The following is a 20,566-nucleotide window of genomic DNA, read 5'->3' on the forward strand; positions in this document are numbered from 1 at the left end:
TCACCTCTGCTGCCTCCTGAATAACAGTCTGTCTGTGGCTTCTGTGGGGAGCCAGGACGCACGGACAGAGCGGGCCGCCTAAATCGGGTGGGACGCCTCTCCCCTCTCAGCTGGAGTCCCACTCCATGCACGTACAGAGATCCCAGACAGGCCCCCAGGTTTGTGAGACATACACATTCACCTGTCCAAATCCAAAGAATGGACTTGGAGACACGAACAATGGAAGCGAGACTTTTAATGGTGGTCTTGCAAGATGGGGTGTCTGGTAGGCAGGCACACCTGGGGCAGTTATAGCAGGTAATTTATCTCCTAGCATGCAGTGCTCACTGCCACCTCCACCCTCCCCCCCAGGTTCAAGTGATTCTCCTGCCTCAGCCTCCCAAGTAGCCGGGGTTACAGGTGTGCACCACCACGCCCAGCTACTTTTTTTTGTATTTTTAGTAGAGACAGGATTTCACTGTGTTGGCCAGGCTGGTCTCAAACTCCTGACCTCAGGTGATCCACCCACTTTGGCCTCCCAAAGTGCTGGGATTACAGGTATGAGCCACCGTGCCCAGCCTAAATACAATTTTTTTTTTTTTAAAAGTAGGCCACTGCCTCCACCTTTGTATGGAGAAATCCCAGGTTCCTCCTGTTGGAACCTAGCTAGACCCTGGAGTAAGATACCAAGACCAGGCTTGCCAAGTGTGGCTTCACATAGAGTTTGTGTCTGACCTGGGGTCAGGGCCTTGTCTACACACTTTTTTTTTTTTTTTTTTGAGACAAGGCCTGGATCTGTCATCCAGGCTAGAGTGCAGTGGCTCACTGTAGTCTCAACATTTGCATTACATGTTGATTTATATAATTAATGGATGGTGTTGCTTATTATCGATTGATCTTGAATATTGCCATTTGACAAATTTATTCCAATTGTTTATTTTCTCAGATTTTTTATGTAAAAATAACTGTATATTTCATTTTTCAATATATAATAATATATTTCAATTTTTTTTCCTTCCAATGATTGTACCTCATTTCATTTTACTGTCTTATATGTAGGCTTGGTAAGAATGTTTCGTATTAGTTGAAAATAGTAATGATATATATGATAGCATTCTTATCTTATTCCTGATGTATAAAGTAATAGTTCAGAAGTTTCTCCATTAATTATATGTAGGGGTATAGGGTGCCAATGACTTTTAGCAGGTAAAAGAAATAAATTTTTATTCCTGGTTTGCCAAGAGCGCTTATCAAAATGTGTTAAATTTTATCACATTGTTTTTATGCTTCTGTTGATCTTTTTTTTCTCTCCTTTAACTTTATGGGATCTTAAGTCATACAAAGTATTGTATTTTTGTGTAGTCAAATTTGTCTGTGCTCTCCTTTATAGTTTCTAAATAATCTGTTGTACTTTTTAAAGTATCGCCAAACTCTAGGTTATAGAAATGTTTTCCCTTTTTTTTTTTTTAATACTTGGTTTTAATCTTTATAGCATGTATTTTGGTGTGTGGTATGACACGGAGGTGCAACTTCTTTGTGTTACTTCACATGGATGTTTAATACAATATTGTATTGAGTGCAGTGGTCCTGTAAGTTTTAATATTTGTTTATTTATAACAATAATAAGGAAGACTAATGGTTTTTTCAAAGGGTATGAAAAAGTAAGAGCACACACGTAAAGAAAAAGAGAATGTAAAGAAAAAGAATATCTGATGTGGACCATCTTGAGCCTATAGATTTTTTATTGGTGAGTCAGAAACAGGGCCAAGAAAAGAAATTATCCAAATTGAATTTTTTTATTGTATTAGTCTGTTTTCATGCTGCTGATAAAGACACAGTTCCACATGGCTGGGGAGGCCTCACAATTATGGCAGAAAGCAAAGAGGAGCAAATCACATCTCATGTGGATGGTGGCAGGCAAAGAGACAAAAAAGACACAAAAGCGGAAATCCCTGATAAAACTATCAGATCCTGTGAGACTTATTCACTGCCGCGAGAACAGTGTGGGGACCCACCCCCATGATTCAGTTATCTCCCACTGGGTCCCTCCCACAACATGTGGGAATTATGGGAGTATAATTCAAGAGAGATTTGGGTGGGGACACAGAGCCAAACCCTATCACTTATTGTCCAAGTTTTATCGGACTGGGAAAACAACATTTCAGTCCCTTAAGTAACAATTTTAGAGGGAAGATCTACAGCTAACAGTTATTCATTGAGCACATCAGGATAAACCAGTTAACCAAATTTTGATATGCCTCATTTATTATACACAAAAACAAAATGGCTTTTTTCTTTTTAGTTAACATTAAACTAGCTTTTATTCCAAAACGAAGAAGTCGGTCCAGTAGAACTATGTTATATTTTGAAGAAAGCATATTTAAGAATTTCTTTGGACAACAGAAACTAAGTGTTATCTTATGAAACCTAAAAACTCTATTAAATTTTAAATGTAGCATGTGCCTGCCTCCCATTTTTGCCTTGTAAAGAACTCAGTACACTATTAAATTATTAACTTAGTTTATTTGAAATAGTTCTAAGATATTTCATGCCACTACGATTAAAACTAAAACCCAGGTTAGCAGTTTTGAAGAACAGTGGACATGAGCCTTGAACATTATATATATTTGTTACATCTGATAGAGATATTTTAAATTGCCTGCTAAAAACCCTCTTGCTTTGTAGATGGGAAACTGAGGGTCCGGTGGCTATTTACTTGCTCCAGCTTTTATTTCCAGTTCATAGCAGAAACAGGACTTAAACTTCATGTCTTTTTGTCACAATCACATGGTCTTTCTCTTTACATTGCTTGTTTCATAACATTTTTAAACAAAATATTTTGCAACTAGTGAAACTGTACAAAACTTATATATAATATGACCAGAAGGAAGATTGTTAAAAATTATAATTTCACTTAAGTAAAATGTGTATAACTTCATTTACTGTTTTTCTATGTAGGTGAAAAGAGATTTGAATGCCCGGAATGTTCTAAAAGGTTTATGCGGAGTGATCATCTCTCCAAACATGTCAAAACGCACCAGAATAAAAAAGGTGGTGGGACAGCTCTTGCCATTGTTACCTCGGGAGAACTGGACTCATCTGTTACAGAGGTGCTTGGCTCCCCAAGAATTGTCACAGTTGCAGCCATTTCTCAAGATTCGAATCCAGCAACTCCCAATGTTTCAACCAACATGGAAGAATTCTGAAAAGTTATTTATAACAAAGACCTCTAGTGCTGCACTTGTTTACACACCTTTGAAATCTGGAAATGGGCTGGTCAAGTGGATTACAGAGTAGGAAATTATGTTTTCATTCTTGGCTTCTTTAAGTATTCCAGGGTTTGGGGTCAACACATGAAGAGTTGAATTTTAAAAAATACAAAAAGTAAACTGATGTACTGGAAACAGAAAAGTATTTCCTCCATACTATAAGTTGTAGTTGTTTTGAAATATATCACATAACCTTTAGACAGAATCTTCCCATCTCTTAATATCATGTGTTAACATGTTTAAAAAGACCTTAGTAGTTAGCAGGCTGGACCTTAATTGGACTTATTTTCTTTGAAAGTACTTTGTTATAAATTCAGTCAGTAATAATTTACGTGTTTTCTTTTTCTCTATAGCACAGAAAACAGATAGTTAACTGATGATAGGGATAATACCGTATTTCCTTAGCTTGATTTTTGGAAAATCAACCGAAAATAGTTTTGGCCGTCTTTTCTAAATGTTAGAAATTCTTCAACAGCTGAATTAGGTAAGTTCCAAAACAGTAATCTGAGATGCATCTCAGATCTTTATTACCACTACATTATAGTAGTGTGTATGCAGACAATCAGTGAAGTCCAATTACTTTCTCCATTTGGAGACACAAGAGGAACTTAGAGTTAAATCTTAGGTTAAATTTTAGGTTGACACCTTAGGAAAATGCTGGGGAAAAAATGTTAAAACAAAACTCATCATAGCTTCAGAAAAATAAAATGAGGCATCTTAACATGCAATGTTCTGAAGTTAGGATTGATTATATTCCTAACCGTAGGTTGAACCACAAAATTTCATTTAATATGTTTATATTGGAAATATTTGCATAGAGTGTAAATTGTTCTGTAGTTTCGTATTTTGTAAATATGAGTTATGTTGACAATGTGCAGAATTCTTTATGCTTTGACTTGGTAGCCAAAGAAAGAATTATACTTTTTTCCAAGGCCAGCAGAAAATTATCTTTTAACTACATTGTAATTCTTGTTTTCCTCTACTAAAAATTGGCCAGTCCCATTTTATTTCTAGTGCTGTGTTAGAAAGTAATTAGAAATTATAACACAGTAATGTTTTTATGTTTCATCAATAACTGAATTTTCCCTAAATATTAGCCTAATATATAATAGATATATTATGAAGCAAAACTTTTATTTTTGAAAAGGCAGAATAATTTTCAGTGAAGTAAGTGAATAAAGAAAAAAATATATTGTTTATGCAAGGGTCTTACAGGAAAGGGTCTTTTTTTTTGAGATGGAGTCTCGCTCTCTTGCCCAGGCTGGAGTGCAGTGGCACGATCTCAGCTCACTGCAACCACTGCCTCCCGGGTTCAAGCGGTTCTCCTGTCTTAACCTCCTAAGTAGCTGGGATTACAGGCGTCCGCCACCACCACTGGCTAATGTTTGTATTTTTAGTAGAGACAGGGTTTCGCCATGTTGGCCAGGCTGGTTTCAAACTCCTGACCTCAGGTGATCCGTCCACCTCGGCCTCCCAAAGTGCTGGGATTACAGGCATGAGCCACCGTGCCCGGCTAGGAAATGGTGTTGTTAGGAAAGATGGCCAAAAGTTTCATATGAAAAAATCTGGATTATACCAGTAACTTAAATATTAATAAGGATATTTTGTGTTTTAAAAAAGTATTTACACAGAATCATAATCAGTGAAATTGACCATTTGAAAACTAAAGTTTTTACCTACCTGCTCAATTTATTAACATAATTACTTTGGGGACTGTTTGAATATAGCTACGTGTTTTCTTGTGCATTCTCTATAATTTCAGGAAAAGTACTACTCATGCGAATTCTCTTCCAAAATTGTGATGTTTCTTGTATTTTTGATGAAGGAGAAATACTGTAATGATCACTGTTTACACTATGTACACTTTAGGCCAGCCCTTTGTAGCGTTATATAAAACTGAAGGTCTTTTGTGCTTTCAGTTTGTATAAAAAAGCTTTGAGATTAAAGGAAAAAAAAATTTTTACACTGTGGTTATAAATTTCAAGTTTCTTAAAGCTTTTGTAGACTTGTAACAGAGTCTTTAAATTTTAGTTGGATTTTGTAAATTGTTTTGTATATTTTATTTAATGTACTCTTAACAACTGATGTATCTGGCTTTAAAACATCAGAATTGGTTTGTTGTTTTGTTTGGTACAGAGGAGCATTTGGTAGTGTTAATTTTAATTTTATTATATAGGAGCTGAAACATCAAATATATATTTTATCTATCATTATGCTACACAATCAGTGCTATAAATTTTTTTACGCAAAGAAACTTTCTTAATGTTTTAATCATGTTTCCTCAGAGTGACACTTTTTGTTGTTGTTAATACCAAGTATGAACACTCTGCATCATTATTCCATGAACCAGTTCTAATGCAAACCTATGTATGTCCATTAGAAATGGAAGTTATTTTTTAATCAACAATGAGGCCTATTATAAATTTATCAAATGAATCTGGATAGCTTTATAGCATATAAAATATGTTAATTTGTGTTAGCAGGTGCACATTTCACCACTGAAATTGAAATATTTTGACAGTCTGTTCTGCATACCATTCTGAGTCTACTTTTCTGTCTTTAGAAGAATCGTAAATTTCAATGTCCTTTATTTGACTCAGTGGGATATAGCTGTTATAAGTAATAGGGCACAGATGTGCAGTAGAGTCTTGTTTAATGGCATTTCACTGTTCATTCCCTTTACCACCGTTATAAAACTTTTCTTTATTGTAATTATCAGTGCAAAGCTATGTATTTATCATGGTAAAACTCCAGTGTTAGAATAGTTTTTTCTTACAGTATACTTTCTTTGGTTAGGTTTGTGTATGTGTTGCTGATTACATTAGAACTTGATGTTAAGTCATTATTTATCACACTCTCATGAGAGCAGTAATAAAATGTGTAATCTAGGAGAAAAGTTAATTTGTCAAACTTAGATAAGCATGATGTTTAGGTCCTATTTTTCAATTTTATAACTGTTTTATTGCAACAATATTTGTATTTAAGTCTCCATTTTAATGCCTTGTGGTGTTTTTTTATGCATGTCACTAAGTTGTCATCCCACATAAATTGATGTGCAGCATAGGGTATTAAATCTACATAATGATTTTAAAACAGAAATAGTTGATGGTAAAATGTAAATGTTTTGCAAAATTCCTTATAAAAGTTTTGTAGTAACATTTCACTTGTAAATTTTTTTTGTAAAAAAAAAAGAAAATGAAAAAAAAAGAATCCAGAAAAAAACCTGTTTCCCATATTCTAGAATTTAGACAATTATTCTGCCAGCAAAGCCTCTGAGGCTGTAATTGACATTTTTACAGTGCTGATTTGTATAAAATTTGTTTTTTGTGGATTTGGAAATAAAATCATGTACAAGTTGTTGCCTGCAATAACAATTGCAAGTAACCTATTAAAAATTCCCTTGAGTTTAACATGTTTCATTTAATTATGTATACTATAAAGCAGCAATAAATTATTTGAACTATCAACCTTCTTATCATGAACACTGGAGAGTTAAATGCTTCTCACTGGAGAACACATTGGCAACCCTTCATAATTCCTCATATTGAGATCTGGTCACCATTTCTCTGAACATACCGCCAAAGAACACCAATTCAGATTGCATGTTAATTTGTAGCCATTGCTCTAGACATTTATGGAAATTAAAATTTGATTTAGAGACACTTTTTACTTAAATATTTTAAGCAATCAATGCTAGGAAATTGTAGGAAGACCTGAAAACGAAAAACATAATTAAAATATTATTTAAGCTCACAGAATCACCGAGAAGCAATATAGGCCACATAGATGCCACAAAGACGACAAGCAGAAACTGTCTTTTCCTCCTGGGAGAGCCCTAAAAATCTCATGAAGACCTGTAGTAATGTGATAAATACGTTATTGTAACAACTTCAGCTAACACATTTCCAAACTCAACAGCAGATACAGACATAGCAAAGCGAGGGTTTGGTGGCCAGGGTGGCAGGGGTAGGATGTTAGGCCACAAGAAAAGTACTGTGGCCCACTGACAGAAGACTCCAAAGACTCTAGATTTTAGGTAGTAAGCAGGGGCTATAAGGTGTTAGAATAGAGAACCTTGTACAGCAAGATCCTAAAGGCATAGTTATGTTACAACTTTGTAAAATAATTTGTTAGTGACTGAATCAAAGAATTTGTTACTCTGTCAAATAAGACAGGAATTGTCAAAGGATGTGTTCTATCCAAAGTAAAGATACATTTCAATTACCTGAAAAATTCGCATTAGAAAGCATCAGGATGATATTGTATAAAGGGATAATGCATGGCCAGGCGTGGTGGCTCAAGCCTGTAATCCCAGCACTTTGGGAGGCCGAGGTGGGTGGATCACGAGGTCAGTAGTTCAAGACCACCCTGGCCAACATGGTGAAACCTCGTCTCTACTAAAAATACAAAAATTAGCCAGGCGTGGTGGTGCACACCTGTAGTCCCAGCTGCTTAGGAGGCTAAGGCAGAATTGCTTGAACCCAGAAGGTGGAGTTTGCAGTGAGCTGAGATAACGCCACTGCACTCCAGCCTGGGCGACAGAGCAAGACTCTATCTCAAAAAAAAAGGGTAATGCAATTAGAAAACTTCATTGTGTTTTTCAATTTTTAATATAGTTTGGTTCTTATACTTCTAGGAATTTCAGCCACATGAGCAAGACAATCATAAAGAAAAAGGGATAAATCATCTTGAAAATTGACAGCTGTTGGTGTAGTAAGTTAGGAAAGTTGAAGCAGTGCTAAAAGCAACACTAATGGGGTGTGGTTTACAATGCCATTGGTAATGACAACTTGAAGATAGAAAAAATATACAGTATCATTTGTTTATTTTTTAATTAAAAGTTCAGATGCTTAATGATAGGGGTGCAGAGACTTCAAGTGTCGCAGCAAATTTGAAATACTTTATTCCTTTGTGAATCTGAATAATATATTGCTATATTTACTGCCCGAACAGTAATGCCTGCTTAATATACACACAAGCAACTTGTAATTCGGTAGCAGGACTTTTAAGGCATCTATTTTCCATTCTTTTAAGATTGACTGATTAGCATAAACTTTGGTCTCTGTTACTCTTAGTCACAGGTGGCAATGAAATAATTTATTTTTGGATACCTGAGAGTAATCTCAAGTAGAAATAGTGGAAGGAAGGGAGGGAGGGAAGGAAGAGCATAAAGGCCTATTTGTAGTGCAGAGGGTTGATCTCCCTGGTTAATAGCTAAGCACTGTGCCAAGAGACATCAACGGAGAGTCTTGACGATTTCAGGCTGGATTCCTGGTTCAGCCACTTAGTAGGCACACAACCGTGGGAAGTTATTGAACCTTTCAGCACCTCTCTTTTTCTACTTCATAGAATAAAAGAGCAATGCTTATTAATGTTAAGCATTATGAATAATACATAGGTCTGTTAAGATCAAATAAGAAAACTATTGAGTAACACATAGTTGTGTTTAATACATTAAGTTTAATAAGTTAACCCAAAAGGCAGAGGGTGTCTTAGTCCATTCGGGCTGCTATAACAAGATACACTAGACTAGGTAGCATATAAACAACAGAAATTTATTTCTCACTTCCGAAGCCAGGAAGCCCAAGGTCAAGATGCTGGCAGATTCAGTGTTCATTCACTGGTTCATAGATGGTGACCTCTAGCTGTGTCTTCACATGGTGAAAGGGACAAGACAATTTTCTGGGGCCTCTTTTGTAATGACACTAATCCCATTCATGAGAGCTCTACTATCATGATCTAATCATTTCTCAAAGGTTCCACCTCCTAATATCACTGGCAATATTATTGGTAATTGGGTTTCAACATGAATTTTTGAGAGGCACAACTGTTCAGACCATAGCAGGGGGCATGGAATAGTTCCCAGCTGGACCAATGCTGAAATGTCTTGAAAATGGGCAACAATACATCAAAAGTTAATTCTCAAATCCCATTTTAAAATGAAATTTCAGTGGGAATTTCCAAATTCAAACGTATTTTTCTCAAACTGTGAGCTACTTTGCCATACTCTACCTCAAAATTTTATGACAGTCTTTTCCAATTCTAAGAAAATTAAAGGTTTAAATCTTCCTTTTTTTTTTTTTTTTTCCTTGAGACAAGGTCTCATTCTGTCACCCAGGCACACACCACCATGCCCAGTGGTTCTTGAACTCCTGGGATCAAGCGATCCACCCGCCTCTGCCTCACAACGTGCTGGAATTACGAGCATGAGTCACCGCGCCTGGCCTATTTCCTAATTTTTAAATATTAATTACAATTATTGTTTGCCTACCTCAAAGTGATAGCAGACAAGCAAACCAGTGAACAAGAAGCAAACCAATTACTGAAAAACAAACAGCTGCTCATACGTTGTTCACTAACTTTTGTGGGTATATGTGTGGATTATTTTCTATATCTAAAAGCATTCTCTATATTTAGAAATATATTTGTTAAATAAACCCAGGCATACAGGACAAAAGTACCCCTCTTTTCAGCTACCTACCAAATTACAGCCACAAAAAGAAAACATGCAATTTGGTGTTCAAAAGTTTCTTAGACAACTTCCTCTCAGACTTGGTTCAGAAAAGGATAATAAGATGCTCTACTTTGCTTTTTAGATTCTTTGTGAAATAAGATAGGCTATAGAATAAATGTCTAAACTTATAATGCCCTGCAAGGCTGAAGCATCTCTGTTGGCTGTAGCTTCAGTTGTCCATTTGTCCAGTTACAGCCTTCTTGCTCGTTTAACTCCTACCTTTGCTTCAGATCCTGTTCTTAACTGAGTGCTCTCCTCAGCTCATCTTTGTTGGAGATGCTTTTTCCAATTAATACACTTATTGAGCACTTATTGTGTGCCAGATTCAGGCACAAGGGACGCCGTTTTTCTTTTCTATGCTAACTCTGCCTTCTTGCATCCCAACCTCAGCTGGATTTCTGGAGTTCCTTGAGATCCATTTGCCCTATGCCTAGGAATGGGCAGGTCAGCAGTTGCAGAGATACTGGAGTCCATTCAGACCATATCTATGGGGAGGAGCCCAGGCTCAGGTAATCTGAAGCAAGTTAAGATAACAGGTTTCAAGTCAGGGTCAGGGACTAAGAAATCAGATGTGAGTGTTAAGATCAGACAAAAGCAAATTACAGGGAAGAGGAGGAAATTAAACGAGCAGTTGTCATAAACGCCAGTTTGTCTTTGAATCATGTCTTTCTAGATGGTTGGCTTGGTTCAAATTTTGTTATTTATTATCCTGCTATGAAGTGTGGTTTCATAAATATTTTATGTATAGTAGTAGTATTTTTTAGATGTTTAGATGTGGAACCATAATAAAGTTATATTTTCTGCTGGTAAAATTGTTCCTTGCTTGTATAATGTTATGCTGGAATTAAACACATCAGTAATTCATGGTGCTATGTAAAGGGTATTATGGCTTCCAAGTATTTGGTCACCTGAACAAATTTGAAAATTACTGTTGAGCGCCGGGCACAGTGGCTCACGCTTGTAATCCCAGCACTGTGGGAGGCCAAGGCGGGTGGATCACAAGGTCAGAAGATCGAGACCATCCTGGCTAACACAGTGAAACCCCTTCTGTACTAAAAATACATAAAATTTTCCAGGCGTGCTGGCGGGCACCTGTAGTCCCACTTACTCAGGAGGCTGAGGCAGGAGAATGGCATGAACCCAGGAGGCAGAGCTTGCAGTGAGCCAAGATCGCGCCAGCCTGGGAGACAGCGAGACTCTGTCTCAAAAAAAAAAAAAAAAAAGAAAGAAAGAGAAAAGAAAATCACTGTTGAGGAAAATAATCTAATGGCAAACAATAAGCTAGCTGAAAAAAAGATTCCAACCCAATTCAGTAATACTGTAAACGGTTACCACTTTAATGTAACTATTTTATGTTTTTGCAGCTCTTTACGTTAGCTTATTCTTTGTCAAGTATATGTATACATGAAATATATGTGTGTACATGTTAGGTGGCACATCATATATGTTTAGAATTTATAAGTCAGAATTACATTTATGTTACTATGGTTTGGCATTGTAGTTGCTTATTTTCACTGTCCTTAATTATGTGGACAGACATGAAATTATTAGAAAATTAAACCCTATTCTGATTATCATTTATAACTTTATTTACATTTCTTTTTCTTTTCTTTTCTATTTTTTTTTTTTTTTTTTTGAGATGGAGTCTTGCTCTGTTTTCCAGACTGGAGTGCAGTGGCACGATCTTGACTCACTGCAACCTCTGCCTCCTGGGGTTGCAGTTCAAGCGATTCTTCTGTCTTAGCCTCCCAAGTAGCTGAGACTACAGGTACCCAGATAATTTTTGTATTTTTAGTAGAGACAGGGTTTTACCATTTTGGCCAGGCTGGTTTAGAACTCCTGACCTCATGATCTGCCCACCTTGGCCTCCCCAAGTGCTAGGATTACAGGTGTGAGCCACCGTGCTTGGCCTAAATTTTCGTTTTTATGGAGTAGGTTATGACTAGAACAGAGTTTTGGGTTCTATAGAAAAAAACTCATTTCTCCTTGTTTTGCTCTGTTTTTCACAATATTGTGGATGCCAATTTGAACTAAAAGTCTATGTAAATATGTCCACCAATTTGATAAATATGTCCACCAATTTGATAAGTGGCTGGAAGTACTTTTATTCTTGTCTCCAATTGTAAATGTAAACATGGACCTAAAGAAAAAAAAGGGCAAAGCTAGAGAACTTTTTAAATTGACCATTTTGGAGATATGAGTAGTAGTCTATATTTTTAGGAAAAGTATTACCTTGTTTTAAAATGTTTTAAATATTAATTTTATTAAACCATTGTTGGTTTGAATCCATGGTTTTGACAATTCTCTAAAGAATTAGTGCTATGTGAAAAGAGATGATAATCACCAGAGATTATATTCAGAAAATATTTGTCTTCAGTTTATATATATTGTTCTAATAGAAATATTGATCAGATTTATTATTTAAATATTTATGTCTCTTACTAAGAAAAATATAAGATGTCATTTAACTCTAGCATTGTTCAGAATACTTCCAAAATAGTTTTTTTTTAAAATCAAATAACTCTCCTGCTTGAGTGTTTTTGTGCCTGAAGTATAACTAGGTTTAAAATACACCCATTTTGTGAACCCAGAGGACATTGCTTTGTTCTTAAAAATCTATAACAATCAGTCAAAATTTAGACATACTTAGATATCAAACTGAGAGGTACAAATTCAGTTCAAATTCCAGTCATTCCCCTCAAACAGTAGAATATAAAAGCAATGATTGGTTCTCATTATTATGAATATAAGAGTTCTATGGTCTGAATGTTTGCATCCCTCCAAAATTTGTATGTTGAAACCTAATCTCCAATATCATAGTATTAAGAGGTTGGGTCTTTGGTATCGGATTAGGTCCTGAGATCAGAGCCCTCATAAATGAGATTAGTGCACTTGTAAAGAGGCCCCAAAGAGTCAGCTAGCTCTTTCCACCATGTGAGGAAGCAGAGAGAAGGTGCCATCTGTAAACCAGAGAATGAGCCTTCAGGAGACACCAAGTCTGTGGGCACCTTGATCTTGGACTTCACAGCCTCTAGAGCTGTGAGAAATAAATTTGTTGCTTTTTAGTTGCTCAGTTAATTGTATTTTTGTTATGGCTGCCCGAATGTACTAAAACAAGGAGTAACAGTCAAAATATTTAATAAGGGACACAACACAGCATTCATCAGTCAGAAGGGGTGCTGGACATAATAATGGAGGAAGGTCCTAGAGCAATTTCCTTCCCCTCCCCTTAGTTGCTGGGTTCTGGGGAGGTCATCGGGTGTTAGTACGGCAATCAGGAACTAGAAATTTCTTGTATAGAATTACCTCCTTGTATGGAATTATCTCAATATTTTATTCTATTTATTTATTTATTTATTTGTGTATTTATTTTTTGAGACGGAGTCTCGCTCTGTCGCCCAGGCTGGAGTGCAGTGGCTGGATCTCAGCTCACTGCAAGCTCCGCCTCCCGGGTTTACGCCATTCTCCTGCCTCAGCCTCCCGAGTAGCTGGGACTACAGGCGCCCACCACCCCACCCAGCTAGTTTTTTGTATTTTTTAGTAGAGACGGGGTTTCACTGTGTTAGCCAGGATGGTCTCGATCTCCTGACCTCGTGATCCACCCATCTCGGCCTCCCAAAGTGCTGGGATTACAGGCTTGAGCCACCGCGCCCAGCCTATCTCAATATTTTAATAACCAACCAGTGTGGTTATACTGGTGTCCCAGAATGTGCACCCTGAGTAGGGGTGTTATTCTCTGCCCATGCTTCAGAATTCCAGTATGTGGGTTGAAAAACCCAATCCCACAACCATTCTTTTAATTATTAAGATAATAAAAAGGCCCATGCAGTTACATAAAGATTTTGCTGAGACACATGAAAATCAAGGGAAAATGCAAGTGGTAAAGTCATTTCACTTCAGGATACTTAAGACTGACTCAAAAATTCCTGTAAAATATATGTAAGATGCAGCTTCAGTGGATTATGATACCTCAAACCATCTTAAAAGGCAAATCAAAGAAAGGGAAACGATTACAGCTAGTTTGTTACATCAACAAATGTGATTACTTCCTAAACTGTCTTTTCAGTGATTTTTCAAAAATATCTGTTAACTGTATTTATTGAATATAAGACACAATTGATTATTTCATATGCCACTAAAAAACTCTGCCAATTACACTATAATCCACTACTTTAATATCATTTAAAAGCTTTTTTAAACTTATTAAAGAGCTGTTAGACTTATTGGTATATTTTATCATATATAATTCTTTCTACATTAGAAATACAAGTGAAATATATTACCCAAAGCAATCTATGGATTCAGTGTAACCTCTATCAAAACACCAATGACATTCTTCACAGAAATAGAAAAAAACAATACTGAGATTTGTATGGAACCACAAAAGACCCTGAATAGCCAAAGCAATTTGAACAAAAATAACAAAACTGGGAGGCATCACACTACCAGATGTTGAAATATATTACAAAGCTATAGTACCCCAAACAGAAAGATACTGGCCTAAAAACAGTCTATGCAGATGAATGGAACAGAATAGAGAACCCAGAAATAAATCCACATATTCACAGCCAACTAATTTTCAACAAAGGCTCCAATAACATTTAACTGGAGGCCAGGTGTGGTGGCTCATGCCCATAATCCCAGCACTTTCAGAGCCTGCAGTGGGAAGATCACTTGAGGCCAGGAGTTCAAGAACATAAAATGGGGAAAGGACAGTCTCTTTGACAAGTGGTACTGGGAAAACTATCCATATGAAGAAGAATAAAACTAGACCCCTATCTCTTACCATGTACAAAAATCAACTCAAAATGGATTAAAGAATTAAAGGTAAGACCCAAAACTGTGAAATCACTAGAAGAAAACATGGGGGAAACACATCAAGCCATTGGTCTAGGCAAAGATTTTTTCGATAAGACCTCAAAAACACAGTTAACAAAAGCAAAAATAGACAAATGGGATTATATTAAACTAAAATGCTTCTGCAGAGCAAAGGAAAACAATTAACAGAGTGAAGAGACAACCTAAAAGATGGGAGAAAATATTTGCAAGCTATCCATGTAAGGGATTCATATCCAAAATGTATAAGGAACTCAACCAACAGCAAAAAAGCAAATAATTTGATTTAAAAATGGGCAAAATAATCTGAATCAACATTTCTCAAGAGAAGACATACAAATGGCCAACAGGTGTATGAAAAAATACTCAACATCGCTAATCATCAGGGAAATGCGAGTCAAAATGACAATGAGATATCATCTCATCCCAGTTAAAATGGCTATTATCAAAAAAACAAAAAATAACAAATGCTGACAAGGATGCAGAAAAAGAAGGCCTCTTATATACTGTTGGTGGGAATGCAAATTAGTACAGTCATTATAAAAAACAGTATGGAAGTTCCTCAAAAAACTAAAAATAGAAATAGCATTTAATTCAGCAATTCTACTACTGAGTATATATTCAAAGGAAAGGAAATCAGAATGTTGAAGAGATATTTGTACTCCCATGTTTATTGCAGGACTGTTTACAATAGCAAAAATATGGAATCAACCAAAGTGCCCATCAGTGGACAAATGGATAAAGAAAATGTGGTGTATATACACAATGGAATATTATTTAGCTGTAATAAAATGATTTGTAATTTTTGACAACATGGATGATCCTGGAGGATATTATGGTAAATGAAATAAGCTAAGCACAGAAAAACACTGCACATTCTCACTCATATGTGGGAGTTTAAAAAGTTGATCTCATAGAATTAGAGAGTAGAATAGAAGTTACCAGAGGCTGGGAGGGGTAGAGGGTTGGGGGAGGGATAGAGAAGTTGGTTAATTGATACAAAATTAAAGTTAGATAAGAGTAATAAATTCTATAGCACAGCAGGGTGGCTATAATTAACAATAAATTATGGTATATTTTAAAATAGCTAGAAGAGAGGATTTTGAATGTTCGCTACACAAATAAATGGTAAATATCTGCAGTGATGGATGTGTCAATTACCCTGATTTGATCATTACACAATACATACAATTATGTCCCAATTTAAAATATATACATATATAAATGAAATAGTTTCTTCACATCAGTGACTTTGTTTGTTTGTTTGTTTGTTTTTGAGACAGAGTTTCACTCTGTTGCCCAGAGTAGAGTGCAGTGGCATGATCTCAACTCACTGCAGCCTTGACCTCCTGGGCTCAAGTGATCTTCCCACCCTAGCCTCCTGAGTACCTGGGACTGTAGGTGCACAACACCATGCCTAGTTATTTTTAAATTTTTTGTAAAGACAGGGTTTCACCATGTTTTCCAGGCTGGTCTCAAACTCTTTGGTTCAAGTGATCCTCCTGCCTCAGCCTCTCAAAGTGTTGGGGTTATAGGTGTGAGCCACCATGCCTGGCCAGTGATAACCTTATCATGTTTTTGCCCACGAGTGATAGTTTTAAAACTAGGTTCACAATTTTTTTTTATACTCCTTCCTTCAATAAATGGAGCCTAATTCCTCTCCACTTGGGTGTGGCAGGGACTTAATGACTGGCTTCTAATGAATAGCATAAAGTGGATGTGACAGCTGTGATTTCAGGCACTAGGTCATAAAAAGTCACAGTGGCTTCCCTCTTAGTTGTTCTCTTGGATTGTTTGCTTCAAGGAGGCCAGACACTATGTCATACATAATCCTATCAAGAGGCCCAATATGGAGAGGAACTCAGATATCTGGGCAATAGCCACCTAAGTGAGCTTGGAAGTGGTCCTCCAGCCCAGTCAAGTATTCAGATGGCTGCAGCCCCAGCCAACATTTTGACTACATCTCATGAGATACCCTGAACTGGCAAACCCAACTAAGCTGGTCCTAGATTCTTGACCAACAGAAATGAATAAATGTTTGTTGTTTCAAACTGCTGCATTTTGGGGTCATTTGTTATGCAATAATAGATAACTAACATACCATGAGTCAACAATTTTCGACCAATACCTTCTGTACCCTTAAAAGCATAAATGATGCAGCATTTCTTAAAAGGAGGCTCCATTATTATCTTTGAGAATTTTCTCTACACTAATGATATACATTCTGCAAGTTTTGCTGGAGATGTATGGGCAATAATAACTATAACAGACCTGCCTGTTAGCAGTATCTCACTTTCAAAGATGTTAAAATACGAGGGGAAAATGTGCATCATAGAATCAGTGAAAGACATTTTAGGTCATGTTTATTACATCCCTTCTGCCTCCATCAACTCCTTTCCTTCCCTAAGAACTTGATCTTGTCCATTTCAGGACAAACCTGAGGTTTGTAGGGGGTTACTGTATTCACATCCTCCACTTTACATGCACCGCACAGGGCTTGTATGGTTATGGGGGGAGAAACTGTTGGTGTGAACTGAGAGAATGCTTTGTTAACTCAAACATTTCCCAGCCCAAGCCACCTTTGCTATGAGTGTCACAAAGGGGAATACCTTCTTTGTGGGGTCCTGAAATTGCTGGGTAAGTGGTGATGGTGGTTGTTGGGGAAGGAGCTTATGATGCTGGTGGAATTTTGGGTGTTAAAGAGGGCATATTAATCTTTAAAGAACTGGGAATCTTTCAGTTACATGTAATAGTCTATATCTTGCAACAATTCATTACCAGCATATTAGGTAATGCATATATATGTGTGTGTGTGTGTGTATGTGTATATATATATATATATAGAGAGAGAGAGAGAGAGACAGAAGTAAGAATGCAAACAATCAGCAGTGTCACACACAACGGGTGCATAAAGTAAATATAAAATAAAGACAGAGATTTACCTGACCTAACCACACTGATATCCTCCTTTAATCCTTCTCCAATAAGTAAGATATCACATATGGAAAGACTTTTAAACTATTAAGCACCAGACAAATGTACACTTTAATTATATACGTGTGCTGCCTCCATGCTGAGAGGAGTTGCAGATCCTCATTTAATTCCCACCTGTGCCTGACTTTGAGTACTTTGTCTGAGCTTTCTCTTCATTTCTGATTTCTAGGAAAGGTATAAGGAACAGAAATAGAAATAATGATGTTTAATACGATTTAGAAGAAGTTCAGAGATAATTGTGCTTATTCCCCCTACAACTGAATTCTCTTTCATATTCTTTGGATGAATTTATTTGATCCCTAAATCTTCTTCCTTCTCTGGAGCTAATACTCCTAAAATAAAGCTTCTTTCCTGTTCTGATCACCTGTAATTTAAATCTCGTTTTACAGATTGATCCTTCCCCTTTTTTCCTTCAGGGACTCTAACTCTTTCCCTGACTGGAATTTCTTGGGTCACAGAAGTCCCTCCCTCCTTAACATCTTTGTAGTGCTTCTTTCAATTCAACAAATATATGAACAACAGTATTGCTAGAGGGCCTAGGTTAGATGCTGCAAGGGATTTAACAAAATGACCTAGTCCCTGATAGTGCCTGCCTTCAAAGGGCTTGGATACTTACAAGGAAAACTAAGAAAACTATACAATTATGTATAATGTAGGGTAATGTGTATTATATTGGTAAAGAAAAAGAAGACAAGTACTAGATGAGGACTTCCCCTCCTGAGATTCTTGTGGTTGTTTCCTTTCTTGATCGTTTACCTTATTTATTTATTTATTTTTAAGACAGGCTCTTGTTCTGTCACCCAAGCGGGAATGCAGTGGTGCCATCATGGCTCACTGCAGCCTTGACCTCCCGGGCTCGGCTGATTCTCCCACCTCAGCCTCCCCAGTAGCTGGGACTACAGGTGCATGTCGCCATGCCTATCTAAGTTTTAAATTTTTTTTTGTAGAAATGGGGCTTTGCCATGTTGCTCAGACTGGTCTTGAACTCCTGGGCTCAAGCGATCCACCTGCCTCAGCCTCCCAAAGTGCTGGGACTACAGGCCTGAGCCACTGTGCCTGGCCTTGATTGCTTGCTTTTGACAGTTTTAGTACACCACAGTTTTTTTCTCTGTAAATATTGCAACATTATTCTTTCTTATAAATTCGTCAGTTTTTCTTTACTATTTTTCCTCCTTTAACTCTTAAATTCATGTTATATTATACAGAGATGCTTCAGTTTGTTTTGTTTTGTTTGTTTGTTTACTTTGAGACAGAGCCTAGCTGTCGCCCAGGCTGGAGTGCAGTGGCACAATCTCGGCTCACTGCAACCTCTGCCTCCCGAGTTCAAACAATTCTCCTGCTTCAGCCTTCCGAGTAGCTGGGATTACAGGCGCACACCACCACACCCAGCTAATTTTTTTGTATTTTTAGTAGAGATGGTTTTTGCCATGTTGGCCAGTCTGGTCTCGAACTCCTGATCTCAGGTCATCCACCATCTCGTCCTCTCAAAATGCTGGGATTACAGGCATGAGCCACTATGCTCGGCTGTTTTTGTTTTTTTAATTATTCTATCAAAACCAGCAGTGGTAAGACCATATCACTTTAGTTTTATTTCTACTTTGAATGGTCTTTACCTTATGAGTTGACATTCCTGCCTGTGATCTGCGTGCATCTTCTGTTGGTGGATAATCCTTCTCTCCCTCCACCCTTGTCCACGTTATGTATCTGATGACCTAAACAACAGCTCCCTGTTATATTTGTCCTTCACCTACTTATTTCTGTCTCTAAACCAGATACTAAAATTCCTCAAGTCACATGGTTTTCTCAATTTTACCTTGTTTTTCTTTTTCTCTTTGCAGAACCTTAAGTTGACCTCAGTCAGGGGCTTCTGCTAGAATAAAGTTCAACATTTAGCCATACTTAAAAAAAATAGTAATAAAGTATTCATCATTTATGGGAAATCACGTTAGTGTAAAGTGGTATTTCCAATGATGTTATATATGTAGCAGTGGCATCTGAGACAAAAACACCTTCATACCTCTCTTGATTGACTACCAAATGAATGCTTTTTCCCCTTCCCTCACAAAGAGAACCCGGATTTTCCTCAGGCTCCTCCTAGTGGCCGTATTCTTAGGAGGTGGCTGGAGATGAATCTTGAACTTGAGAGTGATGATTTAGGATATCTGGTGGAAGAAATTTCTAAGCAGCAAAGCATTCAAAATGTGGTCTGTTTTTGAACAGCAAAAAAGAGATGGTCTGAAACTGGAACTTAGATTTTAAAGGGAAACAGCATAAAAGTTTGGAAAATTTGCAACCTGACCATGTGGTAGAAAATAAAAACTCATTTTCTGGGGAGGAATTCAAGTGGTTACAGAAATTTGCATAAGTAAAGAGGGGCCAAAGGTTAATAGCCAAGAGAATGGGGAAAATGCCTTAAAGACATTTCAGAGACCTTCACAGCAGCCCCTTCCATCACAGGCCTAGAGGCCTAGGAGGGAAGAATGGTTTTGTGGGCTGGACCCAAGGCCCTGCTGCCTTGTGCAAACTTGGGACACTGCTCCCTGTATCCCAGCCACTCCAGCTCCATCTGTAGCTAAGAGTACCCCAGATATGCCTCAGGCTGCTGCTCCGGAGGGTGCAATAAGCCTTGATAGCTTCCATGTGGTTTTAAGCGTGCAGGTGCACAGAGGGCAAGAATTCAGGCTTCGGAGCCTCTGTCTAGATTTCAGAAGATGTATGGAAACACCTGGATGTCCAGGCAAAAGTGTGCTGTAGGGGCAGAGCTCTACTGGAGAGCTCCTACTAGGGCAGTTTGGAGGGCAATGTGTGTGTTGGAGAGCCCCCACAGAGTCTCCACTGGGGTCCTGCCTAGTAGAGCTGTAAGAAGAGGACCACTGTCCTCCAGATCCCGAAATGGTAGATCCACCATTGACTTGCACTGTGTGCCTAGAAAAGCTGCATGCACTTAGTGCCACCCCCATGAATGCAGCAAAGG

The 20,566-nt window shown here is 37.4% G+C and overlaps 1 protein-coding gene across 2 annotated transcripts in view; it reads left to right on the top strand.

The window, feature by feature from the left end:
• Window positions 1–6,427, top strand: part of SP4 (Sp4 transcription factor) — an 88,334-nt gene extending 81,907 nt beyond the window's left edge. For both annotated transcript variants that reach the window (XM_017871550.1, XM_017871551.1), the window contains exon 6: window positions 2,938–6,427. In XM_017871550.1, coding sequence (XP_017727039.1) covers window positions 2,938–3,185 — 248 coding nt within the window. In that variant the 3' untranslated portion in view covers window positions 3,186–6,427. The remainder of the gene's footprint in view (window positions 1–2,937) is intronic.
• Window positions 6,428–20,566: the final 14,139 nt, after the last annotated feature.

The sequence above is a fragment of the Rhinopithecus bieti genome, unplaced genomic scaffold (genome assembly GCF_001698545.2).
Source record: "Rhinopithecus bieti isolate Rb0 unplaced genomic scaffold, ASM169854v2 scaffold_5882, whole genome shotgun sequence".
In the NCBI taxonomy this organism is placed as follows: domain Eukaryota; kingdom Metazoa; phylum Chordata; class Mammalia; order Primates; family Cercopithecidae; genus Rhinopithecus; species Rhinopithecus bieti.